Raw genomic sequence first — 24,942 nt, forward strand, 5'->3', positions numbered from 1 at the left:
ATTGAACTAACAGTAGAAATCATGGTAAAACACAGGGATAAAAAGGTAATTGGGTCTAGATGTAAGAGAAGCCCTTCCGAAGGTGCATCCACTGTATCACATTGTGTCAAGTGATAAAAGCATGTAAACCGCAACAAAACACTGATCAAGTTCAAAATGACTCTTGTGCTTTGCTACATGGATTAAGACTTCCAGTAAATTAAGCAGCAAATTGAGAGTCGAGATTTTCCTGGTTGAAGGACAAACATCTTCCTTCTTTTCACCTCTTCCAGGCATACACGGCATCCCTATTTCTCTATTCCCTAAAATGGATAAATGCCAAGACTGAGCTGTCTTTTAACTTGAAAACATCAACACCACAGCATCAGATAGAAACCAAATCTGGCTTTACCTTCACTCGATATCAAATACACCAATGCCACTGAGCACAAGACATTAAAAGATCTTGTCGTGAAATGAACTTGTAATGTTCAGCAGCTGCAAATCATGTAGAAGAGAGACAAGAGACCTTCACTTTTTGGCAAAGAGGAATGCAGAAGAACGAATCGCATCAACAAAGTATGCATCCCACATATCCATCATTCTATCTCTTATCAAGGTTCAGAATATGATTTGACAAATGAATTCAGAAACAGTAAAGCAGTCTACTGATTTACATGCCTATATTGGGCAAGCAACTGTTAGAATGATAAAAGAAATTATTCTTAATCATTTGTAGAACAAGGACTATCGATATTTCGTCATAATCATTACTATAGAAAGAGATCCAAGAAAAATTATAATGATTTTTGAATTTTCCAGCGTATAAGTTTGTCTTCCATGAGACATGTTACTCCTCACATGCATGAAAACACAATATAGTGTGGTGGCCAATGCACAATTACACAAACCAAAATCTATACAAATAACCAGCCACTTACCATTAATATCAACAGTCGAGAACATATATTCGACTAGCGATGTCTTGAACCAGCCAATCGAATCCTTCAAGCAATCCTTCACCAGTATAAGCACTGCAACCTACAATCTTCCAATGCCTGCTTTCATCCATGGCATCCAGGTTCAAAACCTGCATGAAAGAACACCCATCATACCAACCTCCTGAACCCGTCATATAACTAAAAGAAAAGCACAGACTATTGTGTAGAAGGAAAAATAAATAAATGAACACAAATCTAGATTATGGTTGAGGTTCAGTATTTCAATATATGTAACATCAACGAATACCATGGATGCTAGAAAAGACCTCTGAACAAAAATCAGCACCTAGAGTCCCAGATATGGCAAAATGCAAGTATTACCAGTTTGATCACACTTACTTTTAGGTTAAAGCTAAACAAAAAACATCAGTAAAAAAATAAAAGATCAATATGGATAACAAGTGCCAACCCCAATTAATTGGGAAAAGGCTATGATGATGATGATGGATAACATGTACTGAGACAAGATCACGATAACCAAAATGGATCATGAGCATTATTAGGAGGTAGCCAGACAAATGGCATCAACACAGGTGTCAGCATTGCATGCAGTGACAAGTCTGAATGATAAATGTATCAATTTGATAAATACATTAAAAAGATAATATAACAATATTGACTTTCTCATGGGGCTCCTCGTTTTTATTCACCAGGTTCTATTAAGAAAATGGCTCCATCCGATGGAGCCTCCTTCCGCCCTACCCTCCTCTCGGCCATCAGCATCCCCTTCCCAAGCAGCACCACCACCTCTGCCCTGAGACCTCTCGAATCCCAACCCCCTTACCCCTCTCAACCCCTATCCCATCCTCCTGCTCTGTCCTCTCCTCTCTCCCCCCTTTACAAAAACTACGTTCTCCTTCTCCACCTTCCAAGTCGCCTCAGGCCAACAACCTTAACCACTTAACCTTTTCCTCTTCTCCGCCCCTTCCCTCCCACCTCCTCTTCCGGCTCGCTCCTTACTCGATTTCTGTTGGGCGCAAACATTCCATTTTCCTCGAACAAGCTCTTAAACTCTCTCTTTGCTGGGCCACCTCCATCCTCAGAGAGAGGTTGTCAAAGGTATTGAGAGGTGAGGCAAAGAAATCTGGAGGGCACCAGACCTCACTTACCGGAAAAGTTCAGCAGGTGACGTTCAATTCTCATTCCCTTCGAAGGACAGCCTCCACAGAGCACTCCAAGGCCATAACCATTGGTTCAAAGGTGAAGCCCTTACCCTTAAACAGTGGAACATGGAGACAGGAGCTGCTAAGCCTTAAAAAATCTGGCTGCGAGCTTCTCACATTCCTCTACAAGCTTTGCATGTCCACACCTTGAAACGAATTGGAGAGGCCTATGGGGTGTTCATTTCAGTCCACTGGAAATCCTCAGGATTCCTACCCCTTCGCACCGTTCAACACTCCTGGTTGAAACCATCATCTCCACTCTCATCCCCCCTTTTCTCTGGTTGGAAGTCGATGGCCTCTTCTTCTGCATCTCAGTAGCATAGTCTTCAGCATGCCCCCCTTCTCCTCACCATGTCCAGGATCACAAAATTACCACTGCAGGTTCCATGGCCCAGATGTAGACCAATAACCCTCCCGTCATGGTCCAATCTGGTTGGACCACGGATCACTCGTAAACGTCCATCTCGAAACTCTCACTTCTGTCGCTCCGCTAATCGAACGGCCCATGGCAGTCTTTTAGCTCAATCGACGGGCATGATTCCCTCCCCTCTTTGGAGCCCTAATTTTTCCCTCCATGAGGCATGTGTCAACCCCTCCCTAAACATCCGTGTCGCTCATATATCCCTCCCTTGCAGGAGGCCCCTGTGACCGAACCCCTACAGGAGCATGTCATGGTGCCAGATAGCTGTTCCCAGCACGTGCACCCAACAAATTTTGCTCAGCATACTACCATTCCAGCCCTCCCACCTCTGTCCTAACCTTCGTGTGCGGGCATACCATCTCACCACGTGAGTGCTTCTCCATCGGCAGTTCAGGCGGAGACACCCAGCAATTCTCAGCACGCACCGCTCGAGTGGTCCCCTAGGAGTGTGATCGATTCCCTTCCCTCACCCCATCCCAAGAACCCATGTGCCTTCATCTCCCGCGTGGCATTTCAAGGCCCGTCTAATCCCTCAACCTCGTGCCTGAGGCCATCCTCGCCCTCTGTTTCTTCAGTTGTTTCCCTTTCAGCTGGACCCTGCCCCTTATTTACTGCCCAACCCATCCCTTTGTCTCTACCTGTTTAGTTCAACCCCATCCTCTCTTCAGTAGGCTCCCCTCCCCCCCAAATGCAGACGCTGTCTCTGGGATTTCCCCCTCCACTAGTTGTCACTGCCTCTCTTCCTCATTCCTCCCCTCCCCTGCCACCCCCACAACCAACCTTCTCCCCCCTTTCCCACCCACCACCTCCACCTCCACCTCCTCCTCCTCCCCTACATCAATCCCTTCCATTAAGGCAATAGCCTCCACAGCTGTGGAATTTAAGCCTCCAATGGAGCCTGAGTAGGAGAGTAGCATGTTGCCATTGTGGGCCCTGAAAAGACCACCATAGCCAAATGGACCGGATTTGCCAAGAGAGCAACCATCAAGATTCAGTTTGATGCTGCCTTGCTCCAGTGGATGTCATAGTGAAGACCGGGGTATTATAGCTGACCTATTATCAAGGACAACAAGCCAAATTTCGAGGAAATCTCAGGGGCACCAATGTTCTAAAAGGTAGACTGACCAGCGCCTAGGCGGTCTAAAGAGCTTGGGCGCCTCTCTCAGGCATAGGCGGCCTACCCTAGGCGACCGCCTAGGCGCTAAAGAACCCGCCTAGGTGGGTGCCCATCGCCCAGCCCAGGGGTAGAAATGCCCCTTGTTAGGTTCATTTGAAACCTTTTGAATAAAAAATGGGGATACGGGTGGGTTTTAGGATCATTTGACATTAGAGCCTATTTTAGAGAGAGAAAAACCTCAAAAAACTAGTTTTTTGTGATTTCCATAAGAACAAAGGGTTTCTCATAGTTACGAGAAATCAATCTAAACACCACCCATTGAGATTAGATTTAGTTTTGACCTTAGAAAGCATCTCAAAGGTGGAAGTTTGGAGATCGAGCAATCAAAATTAGTGAAAATTTTTATTTTGTAGACTACTTGTATTATTTTGAGATGTCTTCTTTGGGATCTAATCGAAGTGGTGACATGGGTTGGAAATATGGCTATAACCTGAATCCTTTGAATAAAAATTGCATAAGATGCAATTATTGTGAAAAGGATACAAATTGAGGCATAAACTGATTTAAGAAACACCAGGGGGGTGTTGCCCAAATTAAAAAATTTATTTATGCTATTAGAGAGGAGATAAAACTTTTATGAGTATTGTAAAAAAGAACAAAGATGAGAGAGGGGCATCCATAGGAGAGATGAGGTCTGGGGATCGGGTCAATTTTGATGATGATAATGGTGATCAGGACAGTAAGGGGTGTCAAGAGGTAAAACAATCCCAGACTAGGGGGAGGGGGAGGGGGAAGGGAAAGGGAGTTGTACTTGGTTCTGGGAGTGAGGGACCTCAGAGGCCTCGAGTTAGGGCCTATGGATTGTTTTTTGCCCCAGCTTGACCTTGAGGTTGTATGAGAGAAAACAAAGAAGCAAACAACTTTTGAAAATAAAATTAAGAGAGAGTTAGAGCTGCACAGTACATTGCTAGATCGTTTTATGAGGTCGGCATTCCTTTTAATACATCTCACCTAAGCAACTTCAACAACTTGGTAGACGTAATTGGTCAATTTGAGTCTAGGATGAAACCCCCACGGCCCCAACCCTATATGAGCTTTTAGAGCCTCTTTTGAAAAAAGAGGTGATTATCATGAGGGAGATTGTTGATGTCCAAAAGGATGCATGGGCTCAGTATGGGGTTTCTATTATGACTGATAATTAGAGTGATAGGAAGTGAAGAAGCCATATGAATTTGCTGGTGAATTATCCTTTAGGGACTGTTTTTTTGAGGTCTATTGATAACTCTGATTATAGTAATGATGCCCATTACATATGTCAAATGATGGAAAAGGGAATCAAGGAGGTTGGGGAGCAGCATGTTATACGGGTTGTCACTCCTAACGTTGTTGCTGCTAATTTGTTGCGCATAACTTAACCCAGAATCTTTTAGACACCATGCGCAGCACTGTGTGTACCTCATGCTTGAGGCTCTGGGCGGTTTGAGCGATATTTCAGGTGCAGTTAAGAAGGCAAAGTCAGTTACAACTTCCATTTATACTCGCACCCTCACCTTTAGCATTGTGAGGCCCGGTATCACGAGATTTGCTACCCCTGGTACTTATACCTAATAGCATGCATTCGAGGAAAGTCCAATTGAGGCAGATGATACCTCGGATGAGTGGAGAGCGTGCAAGTGATCCAAGGTTCAAGTTGGGAAGAAAGTGAGAGATATTGTCCTTTCAAAGGCTTTTTGGTGAGAGGTGAAGGGGGGCTCTAAAGGTATTTTTTCTTCTTGTCAAAGTCTTTCGCACGGTTGATAGTGACAAGCCCTCTATGGGCTCCATATATGAGGTATGAAGAGATGTAAGAGAGAAAGAGCCAAAATTTAGATAATGATGAGCCACTATGAGCCTGTTTGTAAGATTATTGATGAGAAGTGGGATAGGTAGCTACATCGGCTATTGCATGCAGCTGGTTATTTTTTGAACCTAGCTTCAAGTTTCATTTCATGTTTGTAGTTTGTTTCCATAATCTATAGTTTTATTATTCTATATCCTAATATTTCGTATATAATTAACAATTATAATTCAAAATCAATTTGCAGTCAATTGGTGGAGCCAACATGGGTGTAGTGCTCCAAATTTACAAAAGTTGGTCATTCGGATCTTGAGCCTAACCACTACCTTGTCCGGTTGTGCGCGGAATTGGATTACTTTTGATATGGTAATTTAGTTTACTTTATTAGTTTACAAATTATACTAATTTGTATTAATAAGTTAGTACTTTAGTAGTTATTAGATAGTTTACTTATGTCAATTGTAAATTTGCAGTCTTGTAGGATTGCTATTATATATTTAATTATTTATAATAATTAATTTCATATGATTTTATTTGATCCATAAAAAGAAAATGAACATGCTTAAATCAGAGAGGTTCAATGACCTAGTCTATGTCAAGCATAATTGATACTTGAAGGAGAGGTTGCTAAGAGAGATAAGAGAGACCCCCTCAGATCAAAAAATATGGATAATGCTATGGAGTGGCTGGTTGATGATGATGGGGTCGAGGGGCAAGAAGGACTGATTTAGGATATAGTCATGGAAGCCTCAAGGACGTCAGCCGACCGTCCTAGGGCCACTAGATCTTTTTCCCAAAGGACCAAGGTAGAGGAAGAGGAGGAAGCAGAGGCAGATTTAGAAAAAATAGAGGACAACCATTATATCGAGGAGGAAGATGATTCCCATGATGATGACTTCGACTCCGATGCATATGATGCAGATGCAGCTGACCTTATTTTTCTGATGATGAGTAATGACTGATGATTGAAGACTCTTTTGAATCTTCAAGTCTATTTGTTTCAAAATTTTTTCCTCCTCTTGGTTGTGTATTGTGGTCTGATAACTTTGGTTTGTAGCTTTTAAGTTTACCTATGTGTGGAGTGTGGACTATGGATAATTGGACATGGACTTATGGAGTATGGAGGAGTGTATGTGCAATGTGGACTATAGACATTTGATGTGCCCTAAGTCGTAGTACCTAACAGGTAATATGGTTTGTGTAGTTTTGTGAATCCTAGCAGAATCAAGGTTACAAATTCAATGCATTGAATATAAAATTGTTCTCATTTTATGTTTTGGACATCAAAAACATTCTTCAGGATGACGAACTATTCAACTCCTTCACTGGTAGCAGGCATGAGCTCAAAGCCAAGTACAAAGGCATGGTTGGAAGCCTGGCAGTCCCAAAACCCCTTGCCATGTATACATAGGCTAGGATCATCATTCTCTCAAGGTAACGAATGAGCCGCCTCAGGAAAATAGCAGCAACGAGAAGCCTGAAGTTGTGCGGTAATTATAAGTGAAGGAATTAGTGTGTGTGTGTGTGTGTGTGTGTGTGTGCACGAGCAGATGGGTGCACATAAAAAGATTACATACACCCACATGCGCTGATTATACAAGTTCATCACCTTACAAAAATCATTTCAGGGGGTATTTGTTTAACCCCATTCTTGTGCATACATCTTGTTGATCCCGGCAAACGTGTACATGAAAAAAGTTTGAAAAAAATTAAAACCTAATAATGGTTTTCTTAGGAAAGAAAAATAGGGATAATGCCAGTTGTTTGTTTTAGAGCACTTTCAAAGGGAGCTAGAAGCAAGACACATCAGCAGGACCATCCAAGCTACTTTTTGAGCTAGGTATTGACATTATGGGGGTTTTTTGGGTTTTTATGTATAGAGTGTTATCTTCAGCACTGATCTTTCTGTATTCGAACTCAAGGATAAGAGTGCCCAGCTTGTAGGCCGCCTTTGTACATTGTAACCATTTGGTTCAATAATCAAAAGGTAAAACAAAGTTAAGATTGCACAAAAAAAAAAAACAAAGGGTTAAAAAAAATTCAAAATAGACTATTTCTAAGGTTCATAATTTATCTATTCTTTCATATTCATGATTGAGGTAGTTAAAATGATTAGCCTGTGAAATTTTTGGACCCAAAATCCATCTCTAAGATGGATTTTGGAAGGCGGATGCATTTGAATAGAATTCTTTTGAAGACCCAAAACCCTAATCTTTTGAGGGTGGGGCATGGAGGCCATATGGAATTTAAGGGGGAGGGGGTGTGAATGGTATCATCATCGTCGTCAAAGCCTTTTCCCAACTAATTGGGTCGGGTACACGAATCCTGGACCACCATTTTTTTCTATTAAGGGTTATCCTCTCAGTTAAGCCATAAGTCCCCATATCTTTTCTCACTGCTTCTCCTTCTGGGCCTACACCTTGCCCCTTTTGAGCCTTCCACTTGAACTAACTTGCACCTCCCAACATGTGTTATATTGGATCTGTATTTTCCTGGATTATTGTCCCAAGATATTGAAAGTGCGCTCTTTTTGGTATTTCCTAGCCTTCAATCTTAATTACTTCCTCGCCTCTACTCCTATTATTACTAAACTTGCATTCCATATACTCTGTTTTAGTCCGGCTAATTTAAAACATTTAGATTCTAGAGCATCCCTCCAAAGTTCTAATTTTGTGTTGATGTCATTTGGGGTCTCATCGATCAAAACTATGTCAACGGTGAACAACATGCACAACGGTACCTCATCTTATAGGTGCCTAGTTAAGTCGTCCATAACTAAGACAAACAGGTATGTGCTCAATGCTAACCCGTGATGTAGACCTATTGTCACTAAAAACTCACTCATCTCTTCACTAGTTGTTCAAACACTAGTTAGCGCTCCATCATGCATATCTCTCACCAAGTCGATATGGTGTTTGGAAACTCCTTTCTTTTCCAACACTCACCAAATCAAATCTCAAGGTACTTTAATATAAGCTTTCCCTAGATCAATAAAGACAATGTGGAGGTCTTTTCCCTTCACCCTAAACTTCTCAATAAGTTGCCCAAGTAGGAAAATAGAATCGGTTGTTGACCTCCCTGACATAAAACCGAATTGGTTTTCTAATACACCCGTTTTGTGCCTTAGTCGTTGCTCACTCACTCTCTCCCAGACCTTCATAATGTGGCTCATAAGTTTTATCCATTGATAGTTGGTACAATTCTATGTCTCTTTTGTTCTTGTAAATATGTAAAACGGTACTTTTCTTCCATTCGTCTAGCATTTTCGTTGTTCTCAACACCTTGTTGAATAGCTTGGTCAGCCAGTTAATGATAATGTCCCCATGCACTTTCAAACCTCTATCGCGATACCATCTAGCTCTAAAGCCTTTCCGGTCTTCATCCTTTTCAAAGATTCTTTCACTTCTAATACCATAATCTTACGAATGTATCTATGACCTCCATCCTTATATATGCCAAAGGTTCCTTCTACTACTATGTTCCCATTGTGTTCATCATTTAATAATGTTTTAAGATAAACTCTCCAGGGGTGAGCATTGTATATATATAAAAAACAATCCTATTTTAAATAGTCATAATACGATTCTGAAGGGCATTTTAATAATTTTTTGGGTAAATCAATGAAGAGTTTTATTATAAATTAAAAAGTGAAAATTCTTAATAGAGACTCTCACTCTCTCCACCAGCCTACCTCTCGTCTCTCTCTAGCCTTCATCTCCACCTATTTTCTCTCATTGTCTACCCTGTCTTCCTCCCTCCATTGGCATCAAACTCTCTCTACTCACCATTGCGTCTCTCTCTTACTTGCTCTCTCGCTCTGTCATACATCAATTTTCTATCTCAGAACTCAAACTGCTTTCCAAATTTTGGCTCCAAGTTTACAATATTGACCAAAATGACTTATGATAGTATATTAAAGTGACTTATGAGAAGGGTATTTCAGGTAAATTTACCATTCACACCCCTTTCTAAATGTCTCTCGACGCACTCATGCACGCACATACACAAAGATAAATACTTCCAGGTAGCAACTTCCCTTTTCCATGCATCTATGTTTAAAATATGAAAATGAACGTATCAACTTTAATTTGTATTTTGCTCAAGATAATGCATCCGAGATCTACAATAAGGAGGCCTGATAAATAGAAATCTGCAATGGCCTATACAAATTATTCTACTTTAACAAAATGATGACAAGTTAAGATACATATACTTAGAGAAGCATTATATCAAATTCATGCCCGTTGCATTCATAGAGAGACCTGATCAAATATTTAGAGACCTATCCAAAGACCACAATAAAGATCTCAGATCAATTAACGGAAAAAAAACAAGAGAGTATTTGTTCATTTCTACTCAACACAACCAACTCCATTCAAATTTGGTTTGCCATGAACCTTCGAATAAAATGACACCAGACAGATAACAATGATGGCAGAATTCAATCACAGTCTACCTTAGCAATATCTTTCAGTTCAAGGGCCCCATGGATGTCTTGTTTGTTAGCCAATATTAGTAAAGATGCTCCTGATAACCTCTGTGAAACATAGAGAAGGAACCAACCAATAAATCTAATGTCATAAAACCGACTAATTCTTAAAAAAAAATTGGTATAATAGCAGGAATCTAAATATTCTATATCATCAAAGGGTTCTATATTTCTAGTGCAACAACAAGGTTAAAATACTCAACACATCCACAGACTTAACAAGTGTCGAATCAAACGAGTGAGTCAAGTCAAACATGCTACCCAGTAGGGAGTTCAAGCGAGTGATAACCAACTCTGGAAGTCCAACCAATAAAAGCTAGAACCTTTAGTAGCACAGGGTATGGGCAAAACTGGAGATCTTTTTCCCCGATTTTGGAAAACTTTGATTGCTTCAATTCCAGTTGCCAATCTTTAATGAAATTCAAAGTCTAGGATCATCTTTGTCATCTTGATCCATCCATAGGCTAGTTTCTCCACAAAAATTTAAAAAAAGGAATTTATAGATCCTATTTTTTGGAATTTCTATTTATTCCCTTTTTTTCCAACTTTTTCCATTTTTTTCATATTTTGTGTTGTTTTATTAACCAGAATCATCAAAAGAAATTAATTTCATGATTTATATACTCCCTTCTTCTTTTTTTTGACTTCTTTCAGATTTTTAAATTTTCCTTTTTCCCAGTTTTTGTATTTTTTTTCTTTTTTTTTCTCTTTTTTTCTGGGGATTGGGAAGAACTTGAGCAAGTCCACTCAGACTCACCTTAGCTCCTTGGTTCCAGCAAGGACCAAGTCCCAAGCCAAGCCCGAGCCGAGATTAGAAACCTTGATATTCGCATGGGCAGTTGCCGCTTCGCTCCTATTGATATTGCCACTATAGATGTTCCACAACCCCTTATTTGGTGGAGTCATACACAACCCCTTGAAATAACAACCCCATCCACCAAACTGATGCAGTGGACTCCGCAATCAGCAGTATGTTAACTAGGAACCCTTGTTATGATGGATGCATAGATTTGGTAAGTACATAATAAATACATCTACAATTACTAAATTTCTAAAATACCCTTGCATATTTAAAGAATAGCATAAAAGAATCAAATTCTACATGCAACATAAGAAAAAAGTACAATATTAACGAAGAAAAATAATACGATCTATGAGAAAGACGAAGAGCTTGCATGGATAGAGAAAGGGAGAGAAAGAAAGGAGATATTTCATTAAACATGTGTGTGTGTGAGAGAGAGGGGGAGTAAATCATTTTTACCAAAACAATCCAAGAGAGAGGGCAAGGTTATGTTAGATGAGTTAGAGAAAAGTTATAGGAAATGTAGAGGGAGACGCCTTTTAAGAGCGAAAATCTAGGAAAGCAGTGGAGAAATTTACTGGAGAAACTAGAACGATCTAACTTGGAGATTTCCATCTTAGACACCCCTTCTTAAATACAATTTAAATAGATTTAGAACATATTTCTTAAACCCCCTAAAATAGGAAATATCCAACTAAAATTAACTTTTGATTATCAAAGCAGGAGGGGGAGTATGTGAGAGTGTGCGTGATTTCATTTCTCAATACTCGGAAATGAAATCATACTTGTTTTTAACATGATGCTAGCAGGCCAGGTTTCTTACAGATCACAAGCCTCCTTGCATCATGAATGAATTGGCCCTAAGGGCTATGCAACCAAGCAAGGGATGGGAGCATTGGCCTTTAGGTTTGTATGGTTATATACCATAATCCATCACTCTAAGAAAATCATTATAGGCTTGGAGAAGCCGATATTTAGAAAGGAGGACAAGGGGATTATCATCTTCTTCCAGTAACCAATAAAAGCAAACTAGTGATAAACCACACTAAATACCTCCAATACTCGATGGGAGGGTACGATTACAATAAGAGATAAGACATGGGAAAACTGGGATAAGAATGGCAGATCCCAGCCTAACACTAGTCAATAGACTATTGGAAGACATTAGAGAGATGGCATGATCCATAATACGTGACACGGTCCAAGTGATAGGTACTACCCTCTCTCAAACACAATCCATCTACGGTTTGGAAAGTATTAGCTTAGGATCAATAATAGATTAGGTAGATCCTGATTCTACAAGATCATCCCTCTTCCACTAATTGCAGAACCCATTTTTGCCAAAGAAAATGACATTAAATGCAACTAAGCATACGGTAAGATGATATGCTCAATTTTTTCCCTCAAAAAGAAAGAGCATATGGTCAGATGATTAAACCTCTTCTTTTAAGAGATTGTGAAGCTCCAATCTGCAATCATCTAATCGTCGAAAATCCGAACTATCAACAACCCATACCAAGCCATCTGTTTGTTCAAAGTAGTTTCTCCAATAAGATCTTATTGTTTTTTGCCCACCAACATCCCAAATATTGAGCACATACCTGAAATTGATGTTAATGACACATCAATACTTAATTTACAAAATGGGTTCGTATTAAAATTGTTGAATAGAAAGAGAAAGTAAAGGCTAGCCAGAGAAATGGGTACATGGCTTGGTGGTTAAGGCTTAAGGTGCCGCGACACAAAAGAAAATGTAATGCTCTAATGATTCGAGAATAACGCAATGATCTTATGTCTATTGACCAGACACATCAACTTGGATAAGATATTCCATCAATACTAACAAGCTATACAAAACAAAGAATAGAAACCAAGGGAAACCCAGTAAAGATTCACCCATGATTTTCCAAATAGATTTGATTTCATGAAGACCAAGTAGAATTGACTTATTCACATTTTTTTGTTGGACTAGATTCTTTTTTGAACCCAAAGGTACAACTTGAAACGAAGAAGGTGGTACTCACGAACCTTTTGTACAAAATTCTTGGTTATTTTGACATATATTTGCAAAACTAATATGTACCTTGAACAGTTCAAGCTCTTGTCAAATAAGCATAAGAGACAACAAAAGTAACATGCAACCCGATATAATTTAAGAGAGCTGGAAAACATAAAATGGCAAACAAACCTGTCATATTCAATGGTCTTGATATTAAACCCCAAAGTAGGACTAATACTACTCGTGTCCTCACCATTTATTCGCATGACAATCGTAGTCTTTCCAGAATTGTCAAGCCCCCTGCAGGCAATAATGACAAACTTAAACCAACAGAGAAGATCAATATAAGCAAAACCTATGAGCATCTCCCACTTGCCAAAAACTTCAAATCCAAGGTCTTTAGGTTAGAACCCAGTCAACCTTCATTAGATCACAAGCAAACATTACATTACATTAAACAAGGGAATGCAGACAAGAGACTGGACTTTTTAGTTGGAAATATGCACTGAAGATCCATCAATAGAACAACGAATATTTTAACATACACCATAAGAATCCGCATTTCTTTCTCCTTCCTCTTCACTTTACGAATGATGCTGAGAAGCCCCATATCTTAATCGTGCCCTTCAAAGAATTGAAACAGAAGTCATAATCCATTAACATAAGCATCTAAGTTCAAAGGCAATAGAAACTTTCTATGACTAAGATTCAGACAGATTTAATAGATTGTTTGAACATTTTTTTTATCATTAGCCCACTTAATCAAAAATGGATGTACAGGCGTGAATCATGCATAAAGTTGAATCCAGCATGTGTGAATTCTGCATGTATAGCCCCTACACAAAAATCAGCGTCAAGCAATCTACAAGTATTTAACTACAAAAGAATGCCTATGCACTATTGCCAAAGGATCGACACCCTCATTGGACTCCCTCCACGAATGATGGAAAGATGTCTTAAGCTTGCAAATGTGCTCATGTTCGCTATAAGCCTACAACTTAATTGCTTCATTCTGGCCAGTTCAGCACTTCTTTTCTTGCATTAATTGAGGTTTAAAACCTTCATGTGAACTGATTTTGACAAGTTCCTGAATTGCATGCTCAATTGCACCACAATTTCATAAAAGATAACTTGAATATTCAAACAGCCATCAATTGTAGATGGAAAGTATGTTTCATGGAAAAAAACACAAAAAAAGAAAGGAAAAGGAAGGGAAAAAGAAGGTGAGAATTGTACTGTCCCTGAAAACCAAAAGCCAAAAACAGAAGGATTTATACCCAAAACCCTGAGCAACCTATTCCTGAGCTATGCTATGCACCCTAACATGGTTTCCAAAAGGGAGGGAGAGAACGATTGAGAGTGAGAAGGGGGAGGGTGTCGAGCCAATTTCACATCCCGATCCTAAGGTCATCAAAACCCAAATCTATGCTAAAATACACAGCTTCTAATTTTCAGGTATCTGAACCATTACAAACCTATAGCATTGCTCCAAAGATCACAGAGATGGACAGTTGTACCAAGGTTACAGACAATCATTTTGTAATCAATATTTCTGTGACAGAAAACATTTCATTGGCAACAAGAAAACAACACAACACCCTCTAGTACTATACATAAGGGTGATGCATCCAAATTCTAAAGCATTAAGATGTGACAGGAAAAACGCTCAAACACACCTCTTGGATTTGTAGTCTCACTCTCCTTCAACAAAGAAGGTAGCTGGGAGGAAGGAACTTCAACGCGAGCGAGAGAAGAGAGTCAGTGTTTTGTCGGGGTTCTTCTCGATAAAACTTTCCTAGAGTTTGGGTTCCTACCCCCGAACTTAAACTTTGGCTTCTTTTTTTTTTTTAAGAGAAAAGAAAATGGCACTTTTTTTTAAAAGAAAAGAGTTTATATAAGGCCGAAGCTGTAAACAATCAACTAAGGGCGCACCTAAAAAATTTACTAAAAGTGATTGTTTTGAAGCCCAAAATCCTCAAATTGATCATCTTGATCTCAAGATGTATGCACATGAGAAAAATTGACTTCAAATCTTAAAAATAGTGTATATTGTAATGCATTTTCGAACCGTAACTTTTCAAGCTTTTCAAGTGTTCATAGATTTGGTCAATTTACACTGCTTTTAAAGTTTTAAACTTTATAATTAGATATAAAAATAAATTTTCAGGCCATCACAAAGATTTCCAGTATTGAAACAGCATCTTTCGACACTATTTGAAGATTCATCTTACTTTGATTGTTTAGAGCCTCGGTCTTATATAAACCATACCCTTTTGAAAAAGCTGTATTTTCCTTTTGAAAAAGCTATATATTTTTTTTTGTAATTGTAGCGTTCACGCATCAAACAAGAAAGTGTAGTATTAAATGATCCACAATACCTGTTACTAAAAGCTCCTCTAAAGTGTAGTATTAAATGATCCGCAATACCTGTTACTAAAAGCTCCTCTTTAAAATTCGACACCGCCTAATAATTAGAAGGCCGGATATAGGTAGAGCATTGAGATACACAACATTGCACTGGATTCCAAACCTACACGAATTTAAACTTAGGAATTGAAAAAGCTGACGTATGAGAGACCTTCATTGGACTATGTGTCCTTGCCATTTTAGAAGCCTCCCTTGGGCTTTCATGAGTGTCTATAGCTGATCCCAAGCTTAGTACCCTTCTCTGAGAAGGATTCCAGTCCCTTCTGTTTACCATGCCCCCCTATGTAACTCAGTCCATTCATCTCCATTGTGAGTGTATTTGGGTGTAATGCCTAAGTGTTGGATTGAGACACTGAGCAAGTCTTGAAAGATTTCAAATCTTCCACAGTCACATCAAAAAAAAAAATCTAAATTCTAAACCTACCTTGAATTTGATTTTATTAGGCAAAAACAAGAAAAAATTCCTCTTCGCTCTAACTCAAACATATGCCAAATCTAGACCCTTAACCGTATTCCAATCAATACCCACAAAATCTCCATGTAACGCAGTTAAACTTTGAAAGACTTCCAAATTCCATGCATGGAGAGGAATGCCCTACGATCTGATCTAGAAAAGCTCCTTAAGAACCAAAGGCACGTGAGAGGATATTGTCCAATGATCCAAATTCAAAAGCACCGCCCTTACTCTCCAATGTCTTTGTACTAAAATCTTCTTAACTTCCTCATTCGATTTGAGGTGAACATTGCCTCTGGATACACTAATCAATGGGCAATATGCTAAGATCCAACCTCTTCTAACAAGTTATCAAGACCAAAAAGATTATTTGAAGGAGACGAAAAACACTCCCACAAACGAAGTACAAGTTTGCTTCAAGGTCTCCTTCAAAATCCTGTCATTAACAGTTTGATTGTAATATACTTAAAATTTGAACGTTACAAATTGGAAAAAGTTTATATAAAGTTGACACCTTATTGTAGAATCAAAGTGCACCTTAAAACTCTATGGAAAAATGCTATTTTGATATTGGAAAACCATCTAAACCCTAAACCACACCCTTAATAATTTACTATGTTAACAGTTGATATGATTGGAACACTCCCACAAACGAAGTACAAGTTAGTAAAAAGGTCTCCTTCAAAATCCCATCATTAACAGTTTGATTGTAATACACTTAAAATTTCTTAAAATTTAAACCTGAAGTAAATGTCATTAAAACGTAGACTCACTAAATGGCGTGTTTGAGAGATGGAACTGAGCAGTATTTTATATTTTTGAGTTTATTTCAAAAGGATTAGGAGATAAACTCTTTATGAGTTGAGAGATATCATATTTTTATCATGGAATGCTCATGTTCTATTATGCAGTAAATTAAAAGATGTGGTATGTTACGACACATCTTTAGATTCTTAACAATAGAAAATTTTTTAGGGCTCATTGAAAAAGGTTTTATAGTGTGTCATGAGTATGGTTTATTATAATAAAACTTTAGAGAATGGTAATACAGAATTGGCGAGATACGACACTCTATATGAAAAGTGTTCGATCCGATAATAGCATAAAGAAGAAGAAACACAATACTTATAAAAACCTATTGTTTTCTTCAAAATGAATGGATACATAGAGATACTTTGTGGTAGCAAAGAAATGATAGAAATCAGTGGAAGGATCAAATTTGTGATATTTGAAATGATGGAATGAAGAAGAGTATTTCTTTACAGTGTGAGAAAGGGACGTGCCGTAGAGGTGGACACTTCGTAACATATGAAACTGATAACCAATATATTATCCATCAGTTGTGTGCTCTTCCAAGATCACAAAAGATTGTCAAACAAGAATGAATCAAGAAAGCCCAGGTACCACACTACATGGTTTTGAGGTATGAAGTCTATCTCACATTATATGGTAAGGTCATACATGAAAAGACGTTTCAGTAACTTTTTATTATATTTAAAATGCTTTAGTTATTTTTGGCTAATTATTCTATGAATATGTATGAAGTGTATGGACATTAAGTGATAGATGCTAACAAATTTGAAAGAGTCGGTTTATGAATACCTTGTGTTTTAGTGCCTCCTTGTGCTAGAATATAAACTATTTAAAGTAGTAATACACATGGAGATGTGATTTGATCAAGGGCAATGAGCCCTAAGTATGAAACACGAGAGATGGGTGTGGCTCATTCAAATATGTAACCACAAAATGAGTGTTCTAATGAAACTCGTTCTTAGTGACCATTCTTCCAATAATGTCCAGTAATATGATGTGTTGTGATGATGATCTCTTGATAAAATCTCCATATTTGCCAAAAGGAATTATTTTGTCAAGTTTTTTTATAACTATTCTTAATCATGCTTTATTTTAGATAACAATTATAAAATGGTATTTATGATTTGTTTTACGGCACTCTTGCATATTTTAATTATATTGCTTTTATATTCCAAAGCATAAGAGTTGTGGTTCGTTTCTTTTGTTTAAATAAATTTGTTTAGTGGCATTAAGGTTTTTAAGATATTGAATTTGTTAGTTTTTATTTTCTTTGAAGCATGAGTTATTGTAATAAAACTACTTATAAGTGATATTTGCCAAAAACAAAATTGGGTACAAGATAAAAAAAATATTCCCCGATAAAATCACTTTAGTCTTTCTTTCACCTCGGCAAAGTATTCCTCGATAAAATCAACCTCTCCTACTCTCACTCTCATTTATAAATACACACAACTGTAAGAATCTCAAGTTCACCCTTTTTTCAACTCAATCAAGGCATTCTACATTTAAGAGAGGACACAGAACAATCAACCTCATCTATGTGCTAGAGCTTTCGTGTTTGGGGAGAGAGAGTAGTGATTTTGTTAGAGAGAGAGACGGGTGACTGTTGTTTTAGAGGGAGATGATATGAGTAGTGTCATAGACAACAGTCGTTCCATGAATGAATAAGTAGAGCGGGCCCGCCTTGGGTGCTAAAGAAACATGCGAAAGGGACCCTTCAAAACACACACATACACAGTATGGCCACACCACAAATAGGGAGAACCCATCCCTCTAAATTCTAAAACCTACGATATATTGGGAAAAACAACAAACCCAACAATTAAGAAATGACAAAAGCACCCCAAATCTCTCTCCCCACCCATACCATGTCCATAGAGGCTTAATCAGATATTTTTTTCAACATCAAAATGTTTTTTTTCGAAGGATTTTTTAGGTGCATCTTAATTCTATATTAGGGCATCAAGCATATATAAACATTTTCTTTTAGTTATTATAAGATAAGAAAATATTTCCTTCTTCTTATTATGAGAAAGAAAATTCATGTAAAAACACATTTTCAACCCGTTTATTACGACACGGGTTATTTTTTGTAAAAAATACGCAAAGACTATCCCCACCCTGCAACCCTTGTTTTTTTAGAATTGCCCAACTGTCCCACATTTCTAACACGAGCAGGTGGGAAATTCTCTTAGTCAGGGCCTATCTAGTATTAGCAACACCAGATAACCACATTATTCGGTATTTCTAATGTTAGACAACTCAACCAATTAAAATTTCCTCTTATTCAGGGCCTGACCGATATCAGGAAACCAAACAGCTTATTGTTCAATGTTCCTAGTGTTGGACAACTCAGCTTTCTAAGTTGTCCAGCATAAGAAATACCATTACTATTATAAGGGATTGTCATTATTTAAAGTATTTATATTTAATTAGTATATAAAATTCATGTAATCTAATTAATTTTCTTTATTTCTTACTATTTATTAGTATTTATATTTGAACGTATTTTCTTTTTCAATAAATTTTTTTGAGATAGAATTTAGTACAATTTATTTCTTTTCTTTTTTTTCTAATTTTAGAATTAGAATACAAAGATATAAAGGGATTGTATACTTTTTGACCATTTATCTTTTCTAATAGGAGGTCACAATTGCTAGTAGCCATTACATGTCAAATTGGATAGTTTGGGGGATTTCAAAAAGCTCGAAAAATTATTTTTTGAACTTTGTGTCTAGTTAATGACATACTTACACTACCCCATTAAAAATTTGGCAAACAAGATCGATTGTGACCTCCTTGCATTAAAACTAAGTGGTCTCTTTGTATACTTTTTCATATGTGAAAGGATAGAAAAAGTAGAATAGAAATAGGATAGAAATTTAGAAATATAAAAAGAAAAGTATAAAATATAAGATAAAGGAAAATCTATTGAAAAATAAAATACATTCAACTAAAAATAGCAGTAAATAAAATAAGAATTAAAAAAATTATTACATTACCTACAGAATATTAATAATTACTAATCATAAATTCAGTTTTTCTAATGCCAGACAATTTAGAGAGTTTAGTTGTCCCAAGTTAACCGATTAATAGAGTTTTTCAATGCTGCAAACAGTAGAGCTTTTCAATGCTGCAAATATAAAACAAGCCCTGATTAATAGAAATGGTCGAAAATTTGGGAGATTTCCCAACGGTCCAGAGTTGGAAATGTCAGAGCAAAGGTGGTCTCTGCATAATTTTTACAAAAATATGACCCATATTATAATAAACCCATTGAAAAGGTGTCCATACCTAAGTTTTCTTTATAAGAAAATGCATATGACATGTACATATAACTTCACCATTCTAAATTTTTTGGAGGTGCGCTTTAATTGGAACCCTTTATATATATATATATATGGAAAAGTTTATATAAGGTTGCAACCTTAAAATGTATAATGCATCTCAAAATTTATCCGAAATATTGTTTTAATGTTGAAAAAACCCTCTAATCGATCATCTCGACGTTGAGATGTATGAATATGAAAAAAAAAAAAGTTTTTGAGTCCCGGAAATAGTGCATTTTGCAACATATTATCTAGACCGTCCATTTTCAAGATTTTCATATATTTATAGATCTACTTGATTTTAATCATTTTTGGAATTTAAAATATTCTAATTAGGTATGAAAATAGATTTTAAGATAATCCTAAGAATTTTTTACAACAAAATTACATGTTATGATAAAATTTTAAAATGCACCTTAATTACATGTTTAAGGTTAAAACCTTAAACTGCACTCTCACACCCACACACATATATATATATATATATATATATATATATATATATATATATATATATATATATATATATATAGAGAGAGAGAGAGAGAGAGAACAATGATCCCATGTAACCATTGTATCATAGTATAATGCAACGATACTTCTAGAAAACCATGTTTATGGTATTTGTATAACCCCAAATTTTGCATAAACACTCTCTTCATCTCTATAATCAATCCGCTAAAAAAATAAAAGTTCAATTTGAGCCCTAAAGTCAAAATGAGTCCCCTCCAAAAACGAATATAGACCATTCATTTTGTAAATTTCAAGATCTTAGCCTTTATAAACTCAAAATCATTTTTTTCTTTTTTAACATCATTCATCTAATGATAATAAAGCCATTCAAAAAAATTGAAAATGAAAAAAATCCTTCTAAGGCTTAGATATAAGCGTCTCACCAAAATGAACGGCCTATGTTAATTGGGCTAAAAAAATACTTTATATTGTGTTTTCAATTTTTAATTTTTTTGTGATTGTTCATTAAAATAAAAAGAATGTATATTTCAACATTTGGATTAAACAAATAGTAATAAAATGACTTTTTAAAATTGTTGCATCATATTACTATACAAAAGGTTACATGAAATCATTTTATATAAATATATATATATATATATATATATATATATATATATATATATATATATATTTCCAAAGCATACAATCCCAAGAAAACTTCATTCATCAAAAGAGATTCATTCATTTCCCATGAGGGTGCGGCGGGCAATATCATCGTTACTGGCTTTGCCATTGCCATTTATTATTGTTATTATTCGTCCATTTATTATTGAGCAACCAAAGATGAGTTGCAATGGTGGGATGGTGACGTGGAGGTGGTTTCCCATTATTGTCTGTCTGTGGGTCCTTGTCCTTTCCCGAGGAGAAGGACGAGGTGGTCGTTTTTGTTGGAATGCTTAATGGCAGTGGCATTAGAGCTAGCGATTAGGAAAGAATCGAGAGAGAGAGAGAGAGAGAGGGAGAGGGAGAGGGAGATGGAGTTTTGGCCGGAGTTCTTAGCGAGCAGCTCGGGAAGAGAATTCATAGCGGGAGGTTTTGGGGGAATGGCGGGGGTGATCTCAGGACATCCGCTCGACACCCTCAGGATACGCCTCCAGCAGCCTTCTTCTTCTTCCTCCTTCTCTGCTTTGAAGGTCCTGAGGAGCATGGCGTCTTCCGAAGGGCCCTTGGCTCTCTACAAAGGAATGTCTGCTCCCCTCGCCTCTGTTGCCTTTCAGGTACCCTCTCCCTCTCTCACCCACCCTCCTTTTGCTCTTTACTCCCCCTTTCATATCAAATACTGGATTCCTTTTGCCCTTTGCTTCCCCTTTCATCATCAGATTCTGGATACCTTTAGCATGGTATGCCCCAATTATGAAGATGATTGGTCCCTAGTAATTGATACATGGGTCTCTAGGATTATTATTTTTTTAATTGAATATAAATGGTGGATGAAGCCATTGTGATTGACCATGACCAGTTCAACGGGGGCCACATTTAGAATCGGAGCTCAGATGTAAGACTAACCATAGGAGGATTCTCCTTGGGCTTATAAAATCTATGGGTAGCTTAGAAAACGCATGAAACAAATCGTCCCTTGGTATGGCGCGCAAGCATGTTCTAATTAATGTCTTGTGCACCACCATGGAACTAAGATTCTAGTTTGTTCACCAGAAACTATAAACTACCACAGTTGCCCAAATTAATCACGATTCATCTTATTAAATCAGATGCACCTGATACATCTTCCAACACTGATTATGTATAAAGTTTTCACATACAACACAGCTTCGTTTCTTCTAAGGGAAATCATGGACATCAATGTCCTGTGTCTCCTTATATTGCAGTCTTTCCATTTCTCGTGGCTGCACCTATCACCAACAGGGGCATAGCTGTTGTTTTGTGTCTGTGTCCTACTTCAAAAATCCATTTTTGATGCTGGTTGTTTGTTCCTCACAAACAACGATCTCTGTGATTTCAGTTACTTGCACACTATCACAATGGAGCCTTACACAATACTTGGTGCCTCAACCATAACAAGGTGAGATGGTTGCTTCACCTCTTGGCACCAGCTTGGTCTAGCATTGCATATGCCTACCTGTGGCTGCCCTAGTCATGGGAGGAACCGCAGTCCACTTAATCTCGGCAGTTGCGCAGCTGCCCAACATATTGGTCGTCACTGCCATCCATACTCATGGTTGGCTTGCATATTGGCAGCACCTCCCATCTGGAGAAGTGATCAAGTCAATTTGCTTGACGCACTTACAAGAAAGATGTGAATCCTTATAGAGACTGGGAAATATGTCTACGGACACAATTTGGTATATGTACCTCCGAGGAACGTGTGAGTTGTTATGGATTGTGTATAACGTAAATATCTTTCTAGACGCATCAGCTTGCTGGAACATTCTCAGCATGTCTTTCATATCTGGCACATGCATGTTCCTGATCAGCTCCCCATGCCTCACATGCATTTAATTCGGTTTCAGCAGCGTTACAGCTCATCTGAACGCCCCTGTTGGTGTTTGTTTCGCTTTTCCAATTAGGTGGACCTCACAGTTCTAGGACTATGAAGTACTCTTATTTCATAAGACTGAAAAGTGAAGACCTGCAATATAAGTCAATTTTGTAATGATGTATATTGGAACCCCTGTGGAAGTGATGCTAATGTCCCTTTTCCTCTTTTCCTTTTAATGTTAGTATTTGCACATGTCCTGTGTGTATCCATTTCTTCTGTAATATAGATGAGGCAATGTTTCAAGAAGGTTATTTGGCAGAAAATTAGTATTTGAGTTAATCTACCATGGACAATTCAGGTTTTGAAACTGATTACAAAGGCCTGTGATAAAACAAGAAGAAACATAGTTTTCCACAGTGGTAGAATTGTATGGTGTAAGCATTGGGCAACACACTACTCTTCATAGGCTGTAAACCAGGATGGCTTGAAACCTAGGAAACAGGCTTATAAAAAGAGCTGGAGTTGCACAAAATAATCATGATAAACCATTTCTCTTTGGAATTGATGGATGGGCAAATGTGATGGGCAAGTGGCTTTTCAAATGGATCAAAGGGTGGTGTGGGAATTCTCCTTTTTCTTATTTCTCTCTTAGAACTGTAAGGTAAGGTGAAATGGTCATGGATTTGTTGAGTTTACTTTTTTTCTTTTTTCTTTGTGTGCAGAATGCTGTGGTTTTCCAGGTGTATGCAGTCCTGTCACGGGCTTTTGACTCACGCAATGGCAGGGATCCCCCTTCATACAAAAGTGTTGTATTGGGTGGGGTGGGAACTGGTGCTCTGCAGAGCCTCATTCTCTGCCCGGTTGAGCTCATTAAGATCCAACTTCAATTGCAGAAGCAGGCATCAAGGGGGTTGGGTCCCATGGGATTGATCAGGAGGATCATGGAGAGGGAAGGCGTTAAAGGGATGTACAGGGGCCTGGCTGTTACAGCGCTCCGAGACGCCCCAGCCCATGGAGTGTACTTTTGGACATACGAGTACACAAGGGAGCACCTCCATCCGGGGTGCCGCCAGTGCGAAGAGAACACCACCACCACCCTTACCCTTGGGAAGATGCTAGTGGCAGGAGGAGTGGCAGGTGTCGCTAGTTGGGTTTGCTGCTATCCATTGGATGTCCTCAAGTCGAGGCTTCAAGGTGAACCTGCTGCATACACAGGCATCCTCCACTGCTTTCGAAAGAGCGTGCGAGAAGAAGGGCCTGCTGTGCTTTGGCGGGGCCTTGGAACAGCCGTGGCACGTGCTTTTGTTGTCAATGGGGCCATCTTCTCTGCATATGAGGTCGCGCTCCGATGTTTGTCAAGCTATCAAGGTGGTCAGAGTCCTAGTCCTGCTGCTGAATAGATCAGCACTTCTCAAGCTGCACTACTCAAGACCGACCATTGTTGGGCTAGGTTTATCATTACATGATTGATATTTGAGTGTTCTTTAAGAGAATTGAGGTAGCGGTGGAGGTGCAAGGGAGGAAAGTATGCCTACTTGTTGCTGGCTTTATCAATCTTATCTGCTGGAATGAAGAATCGCTAGTTCGGAGCGGCAAAGCAATACACAGATGATGGATGACATAAGGTTGGGGTTTGTGGTCATAGAGAATCAGGCTGTCCAATTACATGCTTAAAATTTTTATATGGCACCAAATATAAAAGGGTAGATCCAAAATCAGAAGTTTTCGGTGCACGTATACACAATATTATGAATTATAGGAGCCATGTCCTTCGTGATTCTGACAGTCTGAAATTTCTCTTGTTCTCTTTTTTTGCAGTAATGTGGGGGATTTTTTTTCCGTTTCTTTTATTTTTATTTTTTATTTTTTTATTTAGGGGAGGGGGAAAGGGTGGGGGTGTGTGTGATTGGGAAGGGTCAAGGGGCAAAGAGCCCAAATCCCTGACATTCAAAATTTGTGAGTGTTGTTCCATTACACGTGCTAAAAATCACACTATCACTCTAAAAAGGAAAAAAATATGTCCAAAATACATTCTCAAAAATTACATAACTAATATAATTAACAGACCTAAGAACCGAACCGATATAAGGTGGTAGAAAGTGCAAATTGTACATTTCTACGGGCTTTAGGAGATGAAAAAATACTAAAAGCGTGACTT

The 24,942-nt window shown here is 38.1% G+C and overlaps 2 protein-coding genes across 5 annotated transcripts; one reads left to right on the forward strand and one right to left on the reverse strand.

Moving 5' to 3' along the window:
- Positions 1–40: 40 nt before the first annotated feature.
- Positions 41–14,605, reverse strand: TTN5 (ADP-ribosylation factor family protein). Of its 4 annotated transcripts, none has more exons than XR_966486.3 (8): positions 14,485–14,605; positions 13,354–13,432; positions 12,998–13,108; positions 12,248–12,410; positions 9,975–10,055; positions 921–1,069; positions 392–477; positions 41–302 (listed from the first exon to the last, which is right to left on the reverse strand). XR_966486.3 is itself a non-coding variant. In XM_006837855.4 (7 exons), the coding sequence occupies exons 2-6, from the start codon at positions 13,416–13,418 to the stop codon at positions 929–931; spliced, it is 561 nt and encodes a 186-aa protein (XP_006837918.1). In that variant the 5' UTR covers positions 13,419–13,432; positions 14,485–14,605; the 3' UTR covers positions 41–477; positions 921–928. The 4 variants fall into 4 exon arrangements, 2 of the variants coding, with proteins under 2 accessions (XP_006837918.1, XP_020519469.1); XR_016055374.1 differs by lacking the exon at positions 14,485–14,605 and adding an exon at positions 14,284–14,463; XM_006837855.4 differs by having other exon boundaries at positions 41–477.
- Positions 14,606–21,260: 6,655 nt separating this feature from the next.
- On the forward strand, positions 21,261–24,564 carry BAC2 (Mitochondrial substrate carrier family protein). The gene is made up of 2 exons (XM_006837856.4): positions 21,261–21,564; positions 23,507–24,564. Exons 1-2 carry the CDS (start codon positions 21,322–21,324, stop codon positions 24,182–24,184), a joined length of 921 nt encoding a protein of 306 aa, XP_006837919.2. The 5' UTR covers positions 21,261–21,321; the 3' UTR covers positions 24,185–24,564.
- Positions 24,565–24,942: the final 378 nt, after the last annotated feature.

This window comes from Amborella trichopoda, chromosome 5 (assembly GCF_054954075.1).
Source record: "Amborella trichopoda isolate Santa Cruz 75 chromosome 5, AtrichopodaSantaCruz75HAP2 v2.0, whole genome shotgun sequence".
Classification (NCBI taxonomy): Eukaryota; Viridiplantae; Streptophyta; class Magnoliopsida; order Amborellales; family Amborellaceae; genus Amborella; species Amborella trichopoda.